This window comes from Ambystoma mexicanum, chromosome 5q, assembly GCF_040938575.1.
Source record: "Ambystoma mexicanum isolate Mex_15411 chromosome 5q, UKY_AmexF1_1, whole genome shotgun sequence".
In the NCBI taxonomy this organism is placed as follows: Eukaryota; Metazoa; Chordata; class Amphibia; order Caudata; family Ambystomatidae; genus Ambystoma; species Ambystoma mexicanum.
The window spans coordinates 190,977,279-191,001,202 of NC_090933.1; the positions used below are offsets into that span (position 1 = coordinate 190,977,279).

The 23,924-nt window shown below is 44.8% G+C and overlaps 1 protein-coding gene across 1 annotated transcript in view; it reads left to right on the top strand.

The window, feature by feature from the left end:
- The window catches only part of SMIM13 (small integral membrane protein 13), a 214,859-nt gene extending 191,750 nt beyond the window's left edge, over positions 1–23,109 (top strand). Inside the window, exon 2 of the mRNA XM_069620715.1 lies at positions 13,097–23,109. Coding sequence (XP_069476816.1) covers positions 13,097–13,290 — 194 coding nt within the window. The 3' untranslated portion in view covers positions 13,291–23,109. The remainder of the gene's footprint in view (positions 1–13,096) is intronic.
- The last annotated feature ends 815 nt before the right edge of the window (positions 23,110–23,924 follow it).

Genomic DNA, 23,924 nt, shown 5'->3' on the forward strand with positions numbered 1-23,924 from the left:
CCTAGTGATTTTGTCGTGCATTGTGCAGTTCTCTGTGCATCGCAGTTTCTCTGTCTCTCTCTCCCTCTTCATCTCTCTGCTCTCTCCCTCCATGGTGCTCTCCATCTCTCCTATTTACTGTAACTGCTTGGATATCACCTATCCTACCTCTCTCTCTCAAAGCCTGGAAGGAGAAAGTTAAAAAAAAAAGATCTCCTGGTCTCCAATCCAGGCCTGCCCATCACTGACACCTACGTCAATACTTCTTCTAGGCAGACTGTCCCAGACATCCTCTTTGTTGCTCTCTCTCTGGGCTACATGGTCACTGTTCTCTTCCCCTTTCTCTTCATCGCTGATAGATGGTGGTACCAGATGGGAAGTACTCTTGGCTGGCTTTTCATCCTCTATGTGCATCTTTAATGTCTATCAGAATGGCACTGTCATGGCCCAGGGCTCTCAGCCCAACCTTCCTCCTTCTTCCGGTCTCGCATTAACATCCTCTCTTCTCCTGCATCTGCCACCCCCTTCTCCACCACCGGCGGGCGTACCACACCCCTCTACCACTCCTCGGAAGACCTTCAAAGGTGGCAACCAGCTTCACCTAGCTATCCTCAACTCTTGCTCTGCTGTTAAACACTCTTCTGATATCTTTCTCCTTCTTGAAGACTTTGACCATGACGTTCTTACTCCCACTGAGACGTGTTTCACTGCCAGCTCTGTCACTGCTTTTGACGCACTCCTCCCTGGGGGTTATATGATCCTCTCTAATCCCAGGTCTAACCAGTCTGGAGGCAGTGTCCTTGAGCTTCCCTCAATTGGTCCCTGCTACTATCATTCCCACTCAGACCCACTCTTCCTTCGAATGCCTCGTCTTCAGGCTTGGTGTCTCTGCAACCCTCTTGTTGACTCTTGCCACCATCTACAGGACCCCTGGTCCGGTCTCCCTTTTCGTCTCGGAGTGGGCTGACCTCACCTTTTCTCTTCTTGCCTCCACCTCCTTCTCCTCTGGGACTTCAATATTCACCTTGAATCTCCTGATTCGGCCACTGGACTCTTCCACAGCCTCTAACGTTCTCTCATTTTCCATTCATCCCTCTGGTCCGACACACTCAGCCGGACATACCTTGGATGCTCTCATCTCAGCAGACATCCCCATCTCCAACCAACCCTCTCACTACACCTCTCTGCTGGTCTGACCATGCCCTCCTCTCACCTGGATCTCCTAGGTTCCCTGGCTAAGCCTGTGTCTGCACTGCCAGTCTCCTTCTCCTTCATTCGACAGATGAAGCGTGTCAGTTGCTGCTTTTGCCAACACTTTCATTCCCACTCCTACTACGGGCTCCCACCTTGACTCTTGCCTTGCTAATCTTCACCTCTATATCACCAACACCCTGGACATCCTTGCCCCTCTCATGAGGATCTGCATGAAGCCTGCCTCCAAATGCAACACCTAGTATAACTCAGCCTAGTCGCTCTGAAACGCAAGTACAGAGTTGCTGAGCCAAAGTGGCGGGCATCAGGCACATCCTCTGACAGACTGGCCTGCTGTCTGCTCCAAAGGCAATACAGACTCCATCTGGTCGAAGAAGAGGGCCCATATCCAAGCCTGCATCTCGGGTGCCACTAACAACACAGGCAAACGGTTTAAAATTTGCAAGGAACTCTCCAATCCTACTGCAGTCTCCACTTCTCCCCTGCCATCCCTGACCCACTGCACTTCTCTGGCCTCCCACTTCTTATCCAAAACTCAGGACATCCTGTCCTCTGTCCTTTACCTCCTTACCTGCTCCCTCCTGAGCTCTCGGGCCTCCCTTGACCCCCCTGCCCCTTCCCCTCCTACTCTCCTCTTTCTCATCCATAGTACCGGGTGAGGTCTCTAAACAAGTCCTCTCTATGAAAGTCTCCTTAAAACAGATGCTCCCCTGCTCCTCCAGAACGATCAAGGACAACATTGTCTCGCTTGCGCCAGCCTTGGGTGATTTCTGTAATCACTCATTTTGCCACTGGCTCCTTTCCGCTACCCCTCAAGCACTCCCATGTGCATCCTTTCCACAAAAAGCCCTCTGCCGACCTCTCCTGACCAGCCAATTGCCACTCGTTCTGAGCAAACTCCTGGAAAAGCTAGTCATCTCCCAACTGATCAACACACTGAATCTGTTGGTTGTCTCCACAACTACCAGTCTGGCTTCAGAGCAGCCAGAGGCACGGAAACTGCTATACCGAACACCTGTGAAGACTAACTCGCAAATCTTGATTCCAACTATCCATCAGTTCTTATCCTTCTTCATCTTTCCTCTGCCTTGGACATGGCCAATTATGCCACCCTGAAAAATCTCCCTTGGTATCCTCTGATCGGGTTGACCTCATTCCTCTCCGACTGACCTTTCCAGGGTTAACTGGGCCCTTTCCTCTTCCCCTATCACACTCTTCACCTGCAACGTCCCTTAAGGCTCGATCTTCTCGCTGTAGAACTTCAACATCTAGCTTTCCCCCCTGGCCCACATGATCTCCTCCTCTCCTCACTTCCAGGGTTATGCAGATGACATGCAGCTCTTCTTCAAGCTTCCCTCTACTCCCTCCTCTTCCTCCCCTCTCTCAGCCCTGACTGTCAAACTGCTGTTCAGGCATGGTGTCAATCATATCTTCCTTGGTGCCAATAAGACTGAGATCCTTCTCATTGAGACCCCAGCTCCGTCCTTCCCTCCTACCCTCTGGCCACCCTCTATGGGTCCCCTCACCTCACCTTCTTGTGAGGCAAAAAACATTGGTGTCATCTTCGACCACCCCCCTTTTCTCCTCATATTGCAGACCTTTGCAAGAAGGCCCATTATCAGCTGCACCTCCTCAAAGGCATACTCCCTTTCGTCTCATTTCCCCGGAAACTTTCTCCAGAGCTCTGGTCCTCTTTAGGCTGGACTACTGCAACAGCCTCTTCCTCAATCCTCCCTTCAACCACCTTCAAGTAATCCAGAATAGGACTGCAGGATTTATACTTCACCTCATGCCCAGGGACCGCATCTTTCCAGTACTAAAATCTCTCAACTGACTCCTGGTTGCTGCTAGGATCAAGTTCAAGACCCTTTGCATCATCCGCAAGGCTTTCTGGGGCCTGGGACAATGCTACACCCAACTCTCTCTGCCTAAATACCTCTCTGCTAGAGGCCTTCAGTCTACTAGCTCCAACACTCTGCAGATCAGATGCTTCTCTAAGCAGACAGTGTTCAGTAGTTCTCTCTCCGCCGCAGGGCCTCCCTCTGGAATGGGGTCTCTGCCCCTCTCTTGAGCTGGATTTCTTTAACTTCCAGAAGCTTCTCAAGATCCTCCTTTTTCTCTTTTTCCTTCCCTCTCCTGCTAACACACCTATCTGCTACAGTGACTGGCTGCCGTGTTCCCTCTGAGATTTACTGGGCACCAGGCCCTCCTGCCCAGGCCACCGCCCTCCTGCCCAGGCCACCCCCCTCCTCGCACTTAGCATGTGGACCCTCACCCCCAGCAGCCCATGCAGTCACTGGCACTTGCCCTCCTGGCCATCTCTTAGCATTTGCCTAGTGCCTGTGGTGCTCTTCCCGACTCCCCCCTTTTCACTTGCACTCTTTCCTCTTTAGCCAGCACTTCCCTTCCCACCCTAGCACTTCTCCGCCCTCCCCCTCCCACTTCTTGTTACTCTCACTAGTCCTAGTAGGACTGTAATTGTTACATTTCTCCCTCGTCTTCCCCCACCTCTTTTTTTTTTTTTTTGTCTTGTGGCCCCTTGAAACACCATTTGTTGTATGGGCACCTTACAAATATCCAATAAATAAATGCATGTGGCTGCAATTCAGACTTTGTACAGTTATTGTTCCTCAGACATCTGCTTTTAAACTGCAGAGGGCAAGTTCTTCTGTACTTGGGATAACCTAGTATGACCAGTTTAAGTAAAATCAAAATGCGTCCATCTAAACTGTTCAACTGCAAGACAGGGCTTGAGCTTTGTAGGAGCTATTAACTGACTGCTTGTTGCCTACAAGAGCCTGGTTAGTTTGACACCAACGGCTAACTGGAGTTACTTTGTATTCCCCAGGCCGATTAGTACCATACTCAGAGCTGTGTAACATTAGCCTTGGGCGTTTGGGAACGTGTTTACAGGAACATAGGACACATCTAGAAGAAGACCTTGAAATCTTAATGGGAAAAGGTTATAGATGGCCTCTTGTGTGGAGTTAGATTTGCAACTCACGAGGCACTATCTTATCAATTCCCATATGTAGCTCCTGCTTACTCAATGATGCTGGATACCAAGCAGACGCTTTTACCACCTGCTCAATAAATCCTTATTTCGGTCCCCGTGCAAGCCACTGTTGGTCTATGGGGAATGGGCAAGTAAGGTCTGCCTACCTTGCATAATGTTTTCAATCTATGGTTTCACTAAGTGATCTGCTTTCTTCAGACCAAGTTGCTCCTTTGAACAGAGTGTAGTAGGATTGAAAGGAAAATGTGCCTCTTCTCTTGCATGTTGTTTCTTACCTTGCCACCTCCTTTCCTCGTTGTTGCTGCTGTTTAAACACTTAAGTGCCACAATTAAGCCAAAACTAATGCATTGGAATACAGGTTATGTTATGTTAATGGAACTTGGATAGCGCACGTTCACCCTAAGGCATCATGGCGCTCACCAGCAGAAAGGAGAGAGAAAAAGAGGGAGAGTTCAGAACAGGAAGGTTTTTAAGGATCAGCGAAACGGAAGATGCTCAGAAGTGGCTCACAGGGAAGGGAGTTCTAAGCCTTGGGTGTCGCAACTGGGAATGTAGTACCGCCCATACGGGAGAGTCTGACCCGGGGAATCTGGATCAGGAGAGCAGATTGAGAGTAGAGTGGCTGCAGAGGAGTATAAGGGCCGGATTTGGTCTGCATATATTCAGTGCAATTTTTATAAAAGGCTCGGTGTACAATGCAGAGCGACTTAGAGGACACGCTTCTCGACAGAGCCAATGAAGCTGACGAAGCAAGGGGAACATATAGACCCCAAACGGGGGACGAAGGACATACCTGGCTGCAGCATTGTGAAGGAGTTGAAGATGATGCGTAAGATAGGCAGGCTGACCAAGATAATGCGCATTAAAGTAATCGATGTTACTGAGAACAAGAGCAGCCACAGCAGGTGCCTGAAATTGAACTGGAATAAAAGGGTGGACTTTCACTAGGATTTTAAGCTTAAAATGTCCATATTTACAGACTGGGGCAACTTGATCGCACATAGACCGGGAGGAGGAGATTTTTACACCCAGATTTTTAACAGAAGAGGTTGGCAGGGGGAATGGTCCCAGAGAGGTAGGCCAAAATTCAACAGATCAGAAAGATGGAGGGCTGGAGGCGCCAACAAGAACCTCCCATCTGATTACCATTTAATTTCATGCAATTTGCGGCCATCCAGGAACCCAAATCGACAAGGCAGCCCCTAAGCCGAGCAGCAGGTCAAGATGGACCATGATTTGCGTGTTATCTGCATAGGAATAGTTACGGAAGCCATTGGACTGGATAAGGCGGAGACGTAGCCTGATATAAATGTTGAATAGAGTGGGAGAGAGAGCAGAGCCCTGTGGGACTCTGCAGGATAAAGGGACAGAGTTAGAACAGAAGGGAGAGAGAAAAACAGACAAAAGTGGTCCGCCAAGAAGGCACAGAACCAAGCCAGAACCTGACCCGGCAGGCCCGCAGCCGCTACCCGTGAGATCAGGGTAGGGTGCTCAACACTACGAAGGCAGCAGATGGGTCTAATGAAATCCGTGCCCCAACACCACCCTGATCAACCAGACAAACAAGATAGTCAGTCACAGAAGTGAGGATAACTCATTACCTCTCACAGGGCGGAACCCAGACTGAAAACAGTTGAAGAAACCGGAAAATTCAAGAAAGGAAGAAAGTAGAGGGGAGACGGACTCAAGCAGCTTCATAAGAAAGGGAAGAAGTGAAATAAGACAAAAGTTTGAAAGCACTGAGGGATCAAGAAAGGGCTTCTTAAGCAAGGGAATGACTAACGCATGCTTCAGAGCATTAGGGATATATCCAGAAAGAAAGAAAGGAAGTATTGACCGTCGATGTAATCAATTGGTCAATATCCCCCGAAATCTCTTTGAGAAGGGCAAGAGGGATAGGATCAAGAGGTGAAGCATTTTAAGCTTATGAATAGCAGTAAGAACAGTAAGAGCAGTAAGAACATCATGATGAGAAAAGGTGGGAAAAGAAGACCAAGTAGAATTAGATGTAACAGAGAAAGCAGGAAGAGAAGTAGCAGACTGCCCAACAGTGTTGTTAATATTCCGACGAATAGTCTCAATCTTCTTGAAAAAGAAACAATGGTGGGGAATATTTACAGAGATCCTGACCGGGTACAGCCAGTGATCCTGCCTTGGCGGGAAAGGAAAGGGAGTGAACCAAGTCACAGTGCTTTAGGCTGATTGATGGCAGCCTCCACCTTCAGACTGAAAAAGAATTGTTTGACAAAGATAATGGGCTTCTAGTAGGATGCCGTAATAAGACGAAAGGAGGATTTATCAGCCAGTTGATAGCGGACTCTCACTTCCTCTCCGAATGCCTGCAAAGAAGTGTGTGGTCCCTAAGTTAATTGGAGAACCAAGGCTCAGCAGGGCAAGGTAGAGCCCAGTAGTGGAATAAGAAAGGTCACCACAAAAAGGCCAGTCCATAGTACTGGGAAAGAAGGGAGAATGGTAGTAGAACCCTACGGGGCAAAGACAAAATCCAGAACATTGCCCAGCTGATGGGTAGAGTCAACGACCACCTCAGGGAAGCCAAGATCGGACATGAGGGCCAAGAAATTAGAGACCTGCCCGGCACTAGTTGTGCTGAGTGGGAGGTTAAAATCTCCCACAATCAGAAGATTGGAATATTTCAGTTGGAGTAGAGACGCAAAAGCAGGAAACTCTGTACAGAAGATACTATCCGGGCCTGGGGGTCTGTAGACCACAAGAATAGACAGTGTGCAAATGGGATATAACCAAATACGTTTTTCAAGGAGTGATCAGGCATAGTGCAAGAAGTTTTAAAAATATCCCTATTCATTACCCCCAAACTCCCAGAATAATAGAGGGGCGATCAATATGGACACGTTCGTACTTGGAGGGTAGTGCTTGAATTATGGATGGACCTGACGTAGCACGGAGCCAGGTCTGTCGGGATCAGAAGGTCAGGTTGAGAAGTATTGACCAAGTCATAACAGTCCAAAGCATGAGCTACCAATGAGCGAGTATTTAATAGAGAACAATGGAGAGCCCCAGCACTAGGTGCACGTTTAAAATGTTTGAGAAAACCAACCGGCCTTAAAGTTTTAGTAGGGGCCAGGGATACCAAAGCATTACGATCCAGATAGCCATCCGCTTTGGGGTAAGGAGCATTGTCCACAGAGTGCAGCCCTTGCACAGCCTGCGTACGGACGAGCACAGATGGGCTAGACTTTGGCATGCTGAGCCCTCGCCCACTGCACTTGTCTGCTGAGCTTCCAAGGCAAGTCATTTATATGAATGCATGTATCGCAACAACTCAGTCCCTCCCACTAAGTGAAAGGATATGAAAAACAGACCGCAAAGCATGTCTGCTACGTCGGCTGAGGAAGCCAGGCACTTTCCTGCCGCGAGGATCAGCAATACAAGGAAAGCAACAATAACGTTTTAAATGCTGCAACAGCATCAGCCGTACAAAAACAGGCAGGGTTCCCAGTCTCTCTCCCACACACATACGTGTGTTAAAAGGAAACAAATCAGCAGTAAAATAGCAGGTCGTACCTGCCGATGTGCAGCGGTAGGAGGGAGATGACCTGTGAGGTGGGCTACACAGCCTGTGGATGTTTGGGTATTCATCCACTCGTTGACAGCCCATGGACATGCTAATCCCCATCTATGGCCATTGCCACCTCCTGAGACTTTTTTGTTTTGATTTGTTCGTTTTACTTTTCTCCAAGTAGCCACATCAAACTTTAGCCTGCCAATGTCAGACTGCTGAGAGTTAATGGCTTAATTGCAGCTCTAAATGGCTGCTGTGTAACAAAAATGTATTTAATAGTGCGCCTCAGTTTTGGCTTGAGGTATTGGATAAGCATTTGCAAGGTACTGCCATCATATGACCAGTTAATCACTCCGTGTTATAGCTGTTGCAATTTTATGGCCAAATTTTATCATATCCATGCCCATCCCATACCTTCACAAAATCCCAAACTTTGCTTTGCCAATGCTTGTTTTTTATTCTATTCCATTCTATTCTAATGAATATTTTTTTTTATTATAAATTCAGACCGACCACGCTTGGACCTCTTTTGAGGGAGGACACAATAACTCGGAAGAAGCATTAGTGTGTTCTCTCCAGTGCAAGAGGTTGTGATTGTTGCTATTGCGACCTTTAAATGGAAGGCATGGAGGCAGGTATTGGGTGCTCATTGTCATCCAGTAGGGGAGTCTACAAAGACCGTGTTGCTTGTGCTTTTTGGTCCTCTTGTCTCCTCAATTTTGTATGGCTAAATCTCGAAGGAATTTTTCCTATTTTAAATGGACATGTGCTGTTCATTAAACTATGAATATTTGGACTGTTTAGTGAAATTAAGAAGAGGTATATTTTGGACGTATTTGAATTTGGTGCATTTGTGATTTTTTTATGTGTCGCTTGTGATGGCCTTGGTGCTAAACAAATAAGTTGATTGTAGCTAGAATGTGTCATAGGCTTGTGTGTAGACTTCTGAAGAAATGTGCCTACCTCCTTAAGTCGCTAAGCAGAAAGCGAAGGCTCTTGGTGGTATTTGCTGCTTTCCATGATCTGCATTGATGTACAGATAGGCCTATGGACAATTCCTTTTTTTTTAAAAAAATTTTTTAACTTGGGTTGAGAGTCCTTGCGCTCAGTCTGGCATCAGAGTTGTTGAGGGGTACCTGTTGCTTATGTTTGTGGGCAATGCTTAAGTGCCTGGCGACATGTGATGAGCATGCAAAGACTGTTTGCTAGCACTCTGTGCTGGAAGGGACTCTTCTAGTGAGCAGTGCCGTAGGTGAGCGAGGGGGCAAGTTAAGTGGGGTGCAGATTCTTCCCTTTCTCGTGAGGGTAAATCTCACATTGTTTCTGATGGCCCTAAAGACTACTTTCTGACTGCTTCTGAGACACTGGAATAAAGCAGCGTTCAGAAGAGCAGCAATGGAGCAATCCTATGTGTACCCCTTGGCCTTTTGATGCCCCAGGTCCTAGTTCTGCAAGAAGGTTCAAAGCCTCTGAACATCATGTTGCATAAGCAGGATAACTGGGCGTCCCAAAGGACATTAAAGTGATCAAATCACTTTAATGTCCAGGACACTTACACATGTCATGTGTAAGTGTCCTGGCCTGCTCTACTGGGTGCCTCACCATTCCACTTTGTTTTTGCGGTGCCACTTATGTTGTGAAGACGGGTCGGGTCGCCTCTGGTTAAGCTTGCTCCCAGGAGAAGATGGCTTTCTCCCCATTTCAATGAGGTAGTCTTCCCAGAACTGGTACCTCCTCCATCTTGCACCAATTTCTAGTAACCGTGGACCTTTTTCATCATTTTTCCCTTCGTCCAAATTCTATTATCAATTTGGGCTTAGCATTAGAACAGACTTAATACTCGTGTGGTCCTGTTTGCCTATTCTCCAAGTTTTAAAACAGAACTATAATATTTTTAGTGTTCAAATCAAATTGTAACCTGCATGATCTGCATGTGAAACCCTTGATGTCCTGCTAATTATCCATTCCAACTGAACCAAAGTCTACACTTTGTTCCCTCCACCCAAGATGCGTAGGTACTGCCTTTCATTTTGGAGGTGGAGGGACGAAACATTTGTTTTTGATGCTTGGGGTGCTCTGGTGTCCCGTCCAGATGGACGGGACGTCCCTCGGGTGTGGAGCAAGGCGAACTTTGGACTAGGAGTAAGGTCGATTCCCAGACTGGAGGGCGAGATTGTTTTTTAAAGCTTTCGTTAAAACTTAGTACACACAGGAGAAGTGCTCTCCAGATGGTGGCGGGGTGAGGTAACTAAAAAATTGGGCGCCATCTGTAAGGACCCCAGGAGTGAGACACTGCTTCCATTCTTATCATCGTGGCGAGGCAGGTGAGTGTACTTAATAGCTGGACCCCCTGGGCCTGTTTTCTAGTATTTTGCGCCCCAATCCCCTTTGTGCCCCCCTCGTTGCTCTGATCCCGTTGCCCGCTCCCACTTCCTTCTTCCACCCTCCTCCCGCCTCCCAGCCCGCCCATGACTGGTCTAAATAACATTTGTGCTGGAGGAGCCCGCCCCCTCCCAATGGTCAGACTGATGCTCATAACTGACCCTCCCAGGGCAGCCCTCTGCCAGTGCAGCCCCTGCGGCTAAGGGCCAAAGGCAAAGGGCGGCTCCAACCGAGGGAAGCCAGCGGCCAGCCGTCAACCAACAACGACCAAAGTGTGGCATGGGTGGGGAGTAGGGCAATCACTCTACTCCAGAAAGCCCTGCCACTCTACATTTCTTACCTCACAACATACCTGCCAGGTCGAATGTCACCTGCATCAATCTCTTAGGGAATACTGAACGCTAGCAATCACCCTTTTATAAATTTACTCTCAAGTACAGGTATATCAAACCTTCTTTGTCCACTTTAAAACTAAGCCTACTGTATTACATTCTGAAACTTGCTGCATTGTGACACCTGGGTCTTTCTCTTTTTTTTATTTTTTGGTTGGAACTTTGAACATTAGCCTGTGTTGCATCTACACAGAATTGTGAATGCTAACAAGTGCCACATTTAGTTGGAATTGTGAACATTAGCCTGCGTCACATTTACTAGTCTGCGTCACACACTTTCAAACTTTTTAGCATTGCATTGAACCAAACCTAGAAAGTGCTCACAGTGTTAGTACTGTGAATATACTAGTGTGCGTTGCACACAGAAGTTGCTATGTGCATTGACTCACCCTTAGAAAATTGTTAGCACTGCATTGACCAACACTTACAAAATTGTTAGCATTGCATTGCCTTGCCTTAGCATGACTCGCACTTACCATGACTCACACTTAGAAATTTGTTAGAAACTATCGGCATTGCATTGAACCAAACTTAGAAAGTGCCCACTGTGATAGTACTGTGATTTTACTAGCCTGCGTTGCCTGCCTGTGCCAGTCTCCTAGGACTGGTCTTGTTACATTGATTCAAATCTATAGGGTGCACGCTGTGATGATACTGGCATTTATTAACACACTTATGAATTGTTCTCGTTAGATTGATTCACTTCTAGAAACCTACTTTAACTCGCATCTTGAAGTACCCCTGAGATAACACTGTGACTCACTTGCAATCATCACACAACTAGAATTGCTCTCACTCGCTCGACTCACAACTAGAAAATGCAGCATGAGATAGTTCTGTAATTTACTTACTTATGTTTAGATCATAACTCAACCCAAACTCTCAACCCCATATCTCTATGCTTACTCTCTACTCTACACCATCGCTCAATTAGAGTACAGCTATACCCCTCAGTCAATTTCGGCCTAGCTGCTCACATACGAACATTACCCCATAAACACCTCATCACACTAATAAAACGCAGCTATATCTCATGACAAACCGGCCTAGCTGCTCTCATAAGCGTCCTGCAGGCCAAACGCAGCCAGAACCCAGTCTTGGTGTCCACCCGCCTGACTGCACACATTCAGATGATATCAATAATACCACGCCTATTGCTAGGACGCAGCTACCATCAGGCAATTACATCAGCTGCACACATACTTGGCGCACCCAAGAACCCTACAACACCTTATTCTCTCTACTGACCTGGACGACGGTCCCCAGGGGCGTTCAACCTACCAGATCTTTGAGGTCATACCAATGATATATAGAGCGCTATATAAATGCCAAATAACATAAAATAATAGAACTACTTACACAGTGTTAAGTATTCAGAAAAAAAAGGTTAATTAAAGTACATGTTTTGTTTAATCAGAGTAATCCTCTCCAATTCTATCACAGCAGACCTATTCCATTTTGTATGGCATCAATCCCTGATTTGATGTTATAAATTGTTCTTTCATTCAACGTGTTTAAAGCACCTCGCCGTTCATATGGCGAGAGCTCGAATCCAATACAAATATAACAAGTTAATTATTGAAATGATTACCTGTATAACAATTAACATTGCATTCACAAGTATGGTGCAAAATAAGTTTAAACCTGTATCTGGAAATGGCAAAGCCTCTTAGTCCTTGAGCATTCTAACTGAGCCACTGGAACCGCACCATACTTGTAGTACATTAGCTCTGGAAACGTCTTTAAAGAAACAAAGCTGCACTATGCATGCGTACATCACCAAATGTGTGGTCTTCCCAAAAACATGACCAACTAATACCACGATATCTGCGGACGGATGAAATGCATGGCTAGACGTGTGGCTGTTGATCACGGTGAGCAATGAAACCCCCCGAGATATCCGACCAGGAATTATGATGCCGTCATTTGCACACTGAGCATTCCTGTCGTGCCATTTGATTTAAACATGTCAAAGCCTGCATGAAGGATGGTCTTCCAGCATGCAATGAAAAAGTCTAAGAAGTTTGTTTTCTTTGTTACTTCATAATCGTGTGATTAGTCCTTGATTACTAGATGAGAGATGGGTCTCTAAAGTGTATTAAATATCATGTTGCAAGCTACTAATCCAAACGACAATACTGCCCTACCTTGAATGGCAGTTCTCCTTCACAGAAAACCTTATTTTACTCGCCGCTATGTCAGGTTTGTTATAGTTGTAATATTGATATTATTTGTTTCGTAAGAATCCCTTTCATGGACAAAGTAACAATGTGATAATTCTGTGGGTGGAAGTACATTAGAAACAGCAATATCTTCCAAGGACATGGTGTGCATGCTGTCTGTACAGGGAGGCAGTGGCTTAGTGAACAGGTTTATTTGGCGGATGGAACCGGTGCCAGGTAAATTGCAATCCATACCTGTCCTAGCAGTGCATTAGCTACTGATCTACCATTAGGAAGCCTTGACGTCTTTGTCTTCCTGCCTGTTGAGTCTCACCAAGCTATATAGCTAAAGGAATTTGCTTTTCAAGATCCACAGAGTAACATTGGTGGTTTTTCCTTTTGTCTCCACAGGTTGGTATGTGGTGTGGCAGCTCTTCTTGTCCAAGTTCAAGTTCCTGAGGGAGCTTGTAGGGGACACCGTTGCTCTGCAGGCAGAACATGAGCCGTCCGAATCGGAAACAGAGCAAGAGGCGCCATCTACTCCGTCACAACCTCGACCCAAGTCAGCTCGGCAGCGGCGGGCACCTGCCGAAGAAACCACTTAAAGAACGGACACACCGGGGTACCTCTCATTGCAGGGATTCACCTTTCGCTCCTGCGCCACCACTCAGTTTCTTTATTTCCTGCCTTATGGTGAAAGCTGACCAGGTTGGAAGACTGAACAGTTGTTGCAGGGACCTGTGTGTGAATTTTAAACTTCGCTCAGTGCTGAATTGCTGGCTCGGGCATTAAATGCATGACTTGGTGAATAGAAGATGGACATAGCCAGACTGCCCGTAATGGGGTCTTTCACATCTTATATCTCCACCAGCAAGCCTGCACCCATCGCCTTGGGCTGTTGCATGCGTTTGAAAATTGAAAAAGTACTTTCTGAACTGTGTTTGTAAAATAACACTTGCTAGGTTTAAAAAAATGGCCTCTGACCTACTGCAAAAATGTCTTTAGAGGGCAGGGGCAAGGATGGTGCAGTCTTTCCCTGTGCCGAGAAAGCTCCACAATTACGATGGGAGGAGTGGAGGACTAGGATGTTGCACCAGGAACTTTCAGTAGAATTTGAAAATGTTACATCAAAATGTACGTTTTTTGAAAAATGTCTTGTTAAAATCATGTTACCTTCAGGGAGAGTGTTTCGTTTGAAGACGGTTACAAGACTCCCTAGCATGTGTGGAAAGCATCCATTTGTTGTTTAATGGAACTTTATTGGACATGGTTGATGCAAAGTTTCTTTGCTGCTTCAGGTAGTAAGAAAATGAAGAAACTGTGTTTTTAGCTGAGGTAATTGCGACTGACGGAGGAAGGGGGCGGCGGATATCCTATTTTTTTTTTTTTGCATTGTTGGTGAGATGTGCAGTGTCTTAGGGGCAATTTCAACACTAAAGCCCTGAACTGGGAACGGAGCTTCGCCCAGGACCGAAAGCTTCTCCACACCTGTGCTTGTTTAGGTAAATGCTAACCATCCAGACTGCTCAGGAGCTGCAGAACCCTAGAAGTGGCACCAAAGACTTCGGCTTATTTTGCACCCCACAGTGGGAGAATGCAATTGTAACTAGGACAGCATCCACCTGCTGAGGCAACCTATCTCGCCCTCCTTGTCAACACATCGCATGCAGTGCCTGAACTCTCTGGGGGAATTTGCTTCCAGTTGCTGAAGGTGTTTTCCCAGTTCGTCCATAAAACCGCAAGCGACCATCACAAGAGTTACTTCCTGATTCAAGGTGTTGACTGCTTGTATCTATATACATATATGTGTGTGTCTGTATAGAGTCATACACGCACAACTTTGCACACGGTTGTTGTTTGTCTTGACTGTGAGAACATTGTCTGTGTACACTTTCAGCTCCATCTTTTTTAGATGGAAAGTAACACTAGTCTCTGAGCAGGTCCTATTCCCTCAGGCTTCCATGTTTTGAGTTATGCAGGGCCTCGTCTCTCAAATGCTATCCAGGAGTGTGCGTTGTGTTTTATCAGCATGAATATAAGGTAGTTGGTGCATGTGTGGTGCATATCTGCTATTAATCGTCATTCTGTAAGCACCAGTTTGGAGGAGCCCACGACTTCTCCTTATGTTTCCACAGATCATATATGGACATGTGCAACCATATAGGATGTCTTAACATGTCGCACTACTGGTGTAACCCTTTTATTCAGAGTTTCTTATTTCCATGAACAGTGGTTGAGGTGTCCCTTTACTGGCATTAGTACCATCACATGGGACACTTGTACCTCCGTAATATCTGCCCTTTCATTATCTTGAAGGTTATGTGGACAAAATGGCACTCTGCAAGCCACTGGCTTATTTCAAACAAAAGAATACGCTTTTTATACACTACTTATGAGGTAGCAACAACCTGGTAAAGCCTTGCTTTATTTAGTTGACCCCACCCTACACAAGTGTGCAGTAACAATCCACAATTCATGTTGGAAGAAGCCTATTTTGACATATCTGTGTGCAAACATGCCAAGCAATGCCTGAAACCCAGACACTTCTTGTGCCTGTGTGCGGCCCCCGATTTGGTTTCACGTGGCTAATGTGTACATGACTGAAAACTTGTCCAGCTGTTACAAAGCCTTTCGTGTTACTTCCGTCTCCCTGTTAGAAAATCTCAAAAAAAATGACATCACGTCTTTAACTGCGTCCACTTACTTTAGGCGTGATTTGCTGGGTAGAGATGTCAGGAATGCATTGAAACAATGTTCCGACAGGCCAAGGAATTTGTGCAGCATTTCCCACTGCCTAACCTGCTGGCCACCGCGATGCTGCCTCGTTTCAAGGTATGACTTCGAACCTGTAAACCTTGTTGGTAAGCTCTCTTCGAAGAGGGTGCAAACTTGTCATCTGTGGTGTTCTTTTTGACAAAGCGTTCCAAGTTCCACTTTAAGGGGGTGTGCTTAACCAGTCTGATTCACTCGCACTCATTTGCACTCTCGTTCACTTGCACTCGCAGTTTGGTCACAGGACTGCGACCCATCGGAGGAAAGGCGTGTGTGGGGGCCAGCAGACGCGCAACCATGTTTGTTGGAAGACTTGTCTTAGTGATGTCCCATTGGTGCCTGTGTCATGCTGATGTGTGGTGGGGAATTAAATTGCTACTGTGCAAGATGACCTTGTCCCTTTTGAAAACCTACATCACTCCCGCAGTTTTTATTCCATCATATTCAATGAAGGGCGCTTTCAGGCATTCCCCCTGCATTTTTTCCTTTTTATATATTTTGTTTAATTTCCTCTGATGCAGACCACCTGTATTCTTTTTTTCTCTCATGCCATCCTATCCCGGTGTGTTAGTTATTTACTCAATGAGTTTGATATGGCACCTGGCACAAAGCTAACTAACCTGCAACTTGACTACCTATATAGTATAAGCTAAATTATGTGGCTACGTGGGGGAGGCTACTAAAGAGGCCCAGAAAGCCAGCATTCCGTGCTTCACATTCAAAAGCCCATACAAATAATTATATAGGTAGCTTCGTGCAGAACGGGATTAAACATAGAAACTAGAAAAGTGGTTTTTCAAGTGTAGTAGAAAAATGAGAATGGAGGTTAACATTTTTTTTTCTAAAAAGCTTTCGAAAGAAACAGTGAAGTGAACACTTGGGGATCCATAGCGAGCAATAATTGTGTGAACAATCTGTCTAAAATATGTGAAAGTATAATATTTTTAATTTTAAGAGACGGACACTGAGGTTGACTTCAGACAGTGGCGGCCATGATTCAAGAGGGCAACATGTCCTGTGGCGGTGGGGTGAGAGGAGGCTAGAATAACCACGCTTTTTACATTTCATCACGGTGGCATATTGGTGGCAGCAAATCCTTAAAAAAATAATGATGATAATAAAGAAATTACCCCCCCTCCCCTCCAGTCCACAGTACCCTCATTGTTTCTACGTGATCTTTTAGACGATTATACTTTTTAGGCTTTTTCTTTTTTCTTTTCAGTTGACTATCTTTGTTATGGTAGGTTTTCTTTTGACATCTTATTGAAACGTCATGTCATATACGAAAGTGATTTTGGAAGAAATTATGAAAAACGTAACTCTTTGATACTAGACAGATGGTGTTACCCAAGTTGTTTGTAGTGCACAAAAAAAATACCTTTTAGCTTTTTATATCGAAATCGGCCTGCGGGGGTGTATTTTGCTTGTATCCAGTCTTAACATATAAACCATTACAGATCATACACATCCAGCATCTTATTTCCAGCGAAACTTAACTCTTCTAGTGAAACATCTCCCACCTTAAGTGACCAAGGCAAAAACCCAGTCGTGACAAATGTACTTCCAAAGCGTAGGTCCATTATTCCCTCTTTGCTTTGAGCCAATCCAGTAAATTATAGGCTGCCTCCACTTGTGTGTGTGAACATGTGAATTTTTCGCTTTGTGATGTGCTGTTGGTAGCTTCAGTTCGGTTTACGCTGTTCGTTGACCGTATGTGTGATTCTTTTCTGTGAGTATATGTCATGTGCTGTTGTGCTATGTTTAGAATTTTGAGAGGTGTAGGCAGATGGATGAGATTTTTAGTGGGTTGGTTCGTGGTGGCGCTCCATTGTACCTCTTCTGCTTTGGCCGCCTGTGGTACGCACTCCTGCCAGAGTCATGTATTGTGGTGTGCTCTGGAGGCGGGGTGGGTGGGATCTCCCTCTTTTATTCTGTGCAGTTGTGTGGGTGGTCTGCAGGGCTATTTAGTGGTGATCCCTTCTCCAGCCCCCGTCCACCCTGCGTCCCGAATAATGGATTCCTACATCGTTTTGGCCTCTGGCATAACTTAGTGTGCAGCCGCCGTCACCTTCCTGGGCCCCTTGAGGGTAGGGCAGGGGAAGGGGTCCTGTGACCTCTTCCCTGTGCCCTTGAGCTACGTGGTCCCCATGGTTTATCTGTTTGGTTGCCACTCTTTCCCCTTCAACTCTTATGTCCTTTGTCTGTGGTTCAACCTAGGACACTCCCATCTCTCTCATTAGTCTTCGTTAAGGCCCTCAATGGTAACCTCCCTCCCACTTGAAAGTCTCTCCACCTTCCTGCACTTGTCGTTGTATTCTTTGGCCTCCGTTTTGCAATGTGTGTGTTCTCTCTGAGGGGCGTAGATGTTGCTCATTCGTTTTCGTCCGAGTCAGCATGTGTTTTGAAGAGTCAAGTTTTTAGGAGTTTTGGGAATTTTAGATGATCCTTCTTGTTTCGTAGTTCTCTCGGGAGGGAGTTGCACGTTTTTGCCACTAGGCAAGAGAATGCTGATCCACCAACATTTTTCCTTCTGTACGGTTTAGGTTACAGGCGTATGTTGTTGTTGGATCCGAGTGTTCTGTTTGGCTGATAAATGGTGGTTTTCTTTAGTAGGAATTCTGCTCCTTAGTCGTGGATTGCTGTGTGAGTTATGCACATTGTTTTGAATGTGATTTGTTTTTTGACTGGCAGCTAATGTATCTTTAGGGCAGGAGTGATGTGGTCTCTTCGTAAGAGTTTGAGGAGTCTGGCCACTGCGTTCTGTATGCGTTGCAGTTTCTTCAGTAGATATCCGGTATTCCGAGGTATAGGCTTTTGGCATAGTCTATCCTGGAAATGATGGCTAGTGTTTTGTGCGTAAAGGAGAGGAATGGTAGGATCTTTTTGATTGTGCGTAAGTGGAAGAAGCACTAATTTGAATGGTTTTATCCATACTGTTTCTGTTCTTTCAGATGGGAACGATTTAGATCCCTATTTATTCCAGTCTCTTGATTAGGATGTTGTGAGAGGTCAATTATCAGTGAATACTTTGTGTTGGAGTCTGCGTTGGTCTTTAGGTCATCCCAGATGGAGAGAAGTGCCGTCTTCGTCCCTCTCGTAGGTCTGAAGCAGTCAACGCTTTGCTCTGTTTGCCAGATGTGCTATAATACTGACAGAAAAACGGATTTCTCTTTTCCTCCTGTTTCTTACAAAGTATGTGCACCACAGTAGAAGTGGTGACTTGCAGCCTGTGCCTCTTGCCCTCCATTGATGCCACTTGCGAGTAAAGGTCTCCTAGTTGTTTTATCCTGCCTGTTTTTTTTTGTATGTTTAGGACATCGGCCCGCTCTTTTCCTTCGGTCTAGCATGCTGTCTTCTGAAGTCGCACCATGGCTGAGCAGCCAATGAGCAATGGTCACACGGTTTGAAAAGCTGTGTAGGGGTGCCAGCTCCACTGTTTCTTTCTGTCTCCCATTCTGGCCACCATATTCTGCTAGGATACACCAACACACTGTGGGGTCTCATCACCTGAGGGTGCCACGGGAAGGTTAATACCTGAGCCCCTGCTGTATTGCAACAGCTACACTTAAACGCTCTTGTGTGCTAGCGGGCATGATGCAAACCTTCAAGAGCATCTGTTTTCAAACCACGATACCTCACACCTATATTTGAAAACATGTCCATGGAATTTGTCTCTGCCAGTGCAACAAACTGTTGCAAAATGATGCATGTATACATCCTAATTTCCATAGGAAAGCATTGATGTACCAGCAGTGAAAAGGGTTGATTTAGAAATCAGCTGTGCAGCCATATACATTTCAGATTTGTGGTCAATAGCAAAGCTTGAGCGCATCCTCTGGATTCTAATTTGGTAAGGAGCCATGTTTTCTTGGCATGAATTGCTCTCAGAAGGTTAGCATAATGAGTAGCGTCCTGCTAGGCTTTTTAATTCTGGATCATTGTGCTTGTAAGCATTGCAAACTGTGTGCTGGATCTCCTGTCCTAATTGAATGGAGATTTTAGTTCCTCAGAACTCTTTGCTTTGATATGGCAACTTGTGTCTTTAGTGACTGCAGTACAGTAACTGAGTGTGGTTCGACAGTTACTGCAGTTATATAGAAATTAAGCGACATTGCATACTTGACCATTAAAAGGAGCTTATTCTCCGATAGAAGGTTAATTATAGGTAAGGTTCCTGTTACTTTATTTCAATGTGAGCATTTTGTTTTATTCTCAATTTATTCTGATAAATCATTACAAGTCTTGCCAGTTTTGTTCACTGTTGTTACAGTACAGGAACATAGCTTGCACTACCATTGGTTAGCGAAATATGCTGTAGGTCATCCTAAAGCATTTTGCCCTCGCTCGTTCTGATTTGCAGTTCTTCCACAGTAGTGATCTTTCTCACTTTACCTGCACTCCTTTTCAGGAAATGGCTGCTGCTAGTCCTTTTTTCAAAATGTAACCATTTGATTTGAAACAGGTTTTATCAAAGTAACTGTTTTTCCCCTCTAAATGCCATTGATCAGCTTGATTGCCGTCCATAGAGGATTGGGTTTAATAAATGTGCTTCTTGGAATGTTTGGTATTTTGCATCAGGATGCCTGCAGAGGATTTCTTGTTGGATTATAGCATTCTTCAGCTTGTAAATGTGTTTAACCCTTATCTTTGGTTTCATGCTGCTAAACTCCTCTTTATTTCCCCTCGACTTGATTACTGCGCTAATTTACTCTTTGGTCTACCCTCCTCACACTTCACTCTCCTCCGTTCGGTATTTAACTCTGCTATTCAACTTCTTTTTTCTACTTTCACCTCACCTCAATCTTCTATTAGATCTTCTCTTTGCTCTGCCTCTCAACTTCCCTATGACTCCAGCCTTCTATTTAATTTTCTTTGTATAGTTTTCAAGTGATGTAATGCCCTTGCTCCTCTTTATTTTGCTTCCCATATCTCACCTTATTCTCCCTCACGCTCTTTCCACTCTCAACACTATTCATCTTCTTACCACCCCTAAACCTCCTGTGCGCCTTTACGTTTTCACCCTTTCTCTCTTCTAGGCCTCATGTCTTGGAATGCTCTCCCACCTGATATCCATACACTCCCACCCCTTCATATTTCCCTGTCACCTAAAAGCACATCTTCCTTCTGTTACGTCCCTAAATCTTCCATTTTGAAAATCTTTTATCATTACTGTGATTTATTGTACTGCTCGTGCGCGTTGGTGAAGGAGTTCTATAAATAAAATACAAATACTAAAATACTAACTCTGAACTGTTTACCATCTCAGATGTACTCGTAAAGGAAGGAATATCATTACACTGAAAGGGAACTGTTGAGAGGCTAAGCGCACCACAAAGGACTACTTCGGATTTTAAACGAACATTACCTGTCAAGTCAGGATATTAGCAATGTAGTATTTGAAATAGCGTGGTTGCTGGTTTGACCACAAGGGTTATGCAGCACTCCTGTAGAACAGTGCTTTCTTGATCAAGGTAAACCATAAGCAAATATTGGTCCTTCACTTTGGATTTATTCTCAGTTTCCATCTGCATGATTGCATTTCTACACTTCAGTTTGTGGAAGCGTGTTAGGATAAAGGATTGTGCGATTATCTAGTTGGCACCGTTCACATGATTTATTGCTGAACCCAGATACGCTCACTTTCATGTTAAGGTTAATGCTGTATAGTTTAATGGAACTGTGGACACCTCATTGTCACTTGGAATTTTGTTCAGCACCGAAGTTGCCACCCGTTTCTCCAAATTCTGATGCAATATATAGATCTCAAACAGCACACATGTAAACTGTTATGCTCTTATAAACGTGACCAAATTGAAGCGCTTGGAAGTAAAATATTCGATTTCAGCATTCAAAGATTTTCTGTTTAGGATGCTGGACATTTGACAACTCAACCTTGCCCACCTGAGTCTCGCGTCTGATCACTTTACTGATAGGTAGGGAGTTGAAGCAAACACAATGTTGGTTCTAGTAGGGACTAGCTCAACCTATTGCACAACGATTCAGTGTCTATTTTTCTGCTTTCCATCTTGAAGGGCTTTGCTTTCCTGGACTGAACAGAAGCTAATATTTGTGGGCACATGGATTTTGGGTGTAGAGAACAGCCACTGGCCTTGGAAGTTTCCTGGAAATGCATCCCCAACTTTACTCCGATTTATGTCTATTTTTCTAAATCTGCAAAGACACCTAGGTGCACACACCTAAGACTACTCGATGTGCCATTCATTTCATAATCTTTACCTTTGCTCAGACATGTGGTACTCTTTATCAAGTTATTGCCCAGTCGCCACAGACTGGGGCCCAGAGCAAGGGCCAATTCCAGCGAGCAACCTGGACATATAAGCTATGCACATTCTATGATGAGACCCATGTGTTTACAACATATAAAGTCGGCTGGTGGCACTGAAAGGGTTAAGAGTGACAACGGTCAGTGCTAGAAGTCGGGCCTTCTGTGCCGTGTGGCAGAAGCCCGTTATTCATGTGAGGTTAACTAAGAGATGACTGTGAGGCGGAAGCCAGGTGTTAGAACAGGCAGATAATTCAATCATATTTCATAGATCGTTTTATGTTGAAAATGATGGCATGATGACAGTAAAATCCCACCTGTTGGAGGCTGCTCCGACATAGATCTGAAAAAGTAGTAGCCTCCAACGGGATAAACGCCAAGACCCAGATAAAATGTGGGGCAAGGTCCATGAACGTTTGAAATACTCCTGCTTCAGAGCTTGCCTCTCAAGTCCCAGCATTGGTTCCAAGTTTGATGCATTATTAGTACCGACCAATAGATTGTTGGTTAACATTGCTTGAGAATGTTCGGTTCACCCTCTTCAAAACGTTTTAATTTTGAATGTTGAATGCTTGCATGAATATTGCAGAGTGTGGCTTTGAAACTGTTATTGCAAACATCATGTGTCTGAAGTCTTGGAGCATTAACGCTGGTTGTGTGTATGTTAGAATCAGTACTTTTATTTTCTCTTTTGTTGAAGGGATATAGCATCTGGTTTTAGGTGAGGGACATGCAATTCCAAAAGCAGAAACATTTTATACGGGGAATACATTAATCCTAAATGCCTTTTTATTGCAAGTGGAGAAGGAGCATTTTTAAAAAATATTTTCTGAACAGTATGCTTTTGTGTATTTATGTTGAATGAAATATGGAGGATCTGTTCTGTTTGCTCCTTTGTCTGCAATGTACATTGATTTGTTTTTTTGTTTTGTTTTTTTGATTGTGCTGTCTGAATTGTTTACCATCCTCCCCGTGAACATTTTATGTGGAAATTGGGTTTTTTGTGTTTTTTTTTTTTTAAGTTGCCTAATTTAAACTAATGGAGCACAGTTAAGTTATTAGTAATTGTTATAAACGATGGCACGCCAGTAATTCTCCGAAGAAGCAGTACCACAGCATGCATGCAGTGTCAACTTGCCTGTTGACAGTGGACTTAAACTGACTTAGACAAGTGTGTATTTTGTGGTAGTGCTACACAGTCGTTTCACCCTGCCAGCTCGAATGGTAGCAGTTTAGAATTGTCAGTTACCGCTTCAGTGTTGATATTTAAAATACTGTACCCAGTCATTTTTTTTGTTATAAAACTATCGTGTCTAATAATTAAACTGACTGCGCAACACAAATAAATGAAGATAATGTAACCAGATAAGTTTGTGTGGATTTATTTACAGTATTATATATTTGCTCTTTTTTTTAATAGATGCACAGAGAATGTTGCTGGTCGTGTTGATACTTGATGATCAAGTGGAGAAGGAATATTTTCATCAAGGAGTGCCTCTTGCCCTTGTGGTAGGGCACAGTCTCCTTCCCCCCCTCCAAAGGGCCACTTCCCTTTGGCATCAGTACTTTTGTTTCTAAAGCGATCATCTCTCCGTTTGTTCTGGTTGGTCTCACAATGTATGTGTTTGTGCCCAGAAGTTTATGCAGCCTCAGGAAAATTAAAATATGATCCATAGTTGGAAAACTGATATGGGAGAACTTGCCCTTCTCAAATCCTGGTACGATAAAACGGAATATGTCAAATGAGAAGGAAACTAAAGCCACCTTCTTTGAAGTGGAGTGGCTGATTTGGATGTGACTGCAATCTAAAACATCTTGACAGGCCCATCTATCACCAAATGCACATCATTGGGCATTGCATACACACACACTCGTTTACAACACATGTAGCTCTGTATCCACTCCAGTACTTCCCCCGATGCATGGATGGAATTGTCACTTTCAGGTTGACCTTCAAGGAGCTTCAACCAAATCAAAATATTTGGACAGTTCTTCCATCTGTGACATTTTACCATTGCAAGTACGGTTGATTTCCTTATGTGGGCAAGGATTTGAAAAGGCTTCACCAAATTGGAGGACCTGAAATGGCAGTGATGTGCTTAATTCCCACCTGCATGACCCATTGGTTGTCCCAACAAACCCAAACCTAGTCTCGCCCATCCAGTGTCTTGTTGCTTTTTTTCT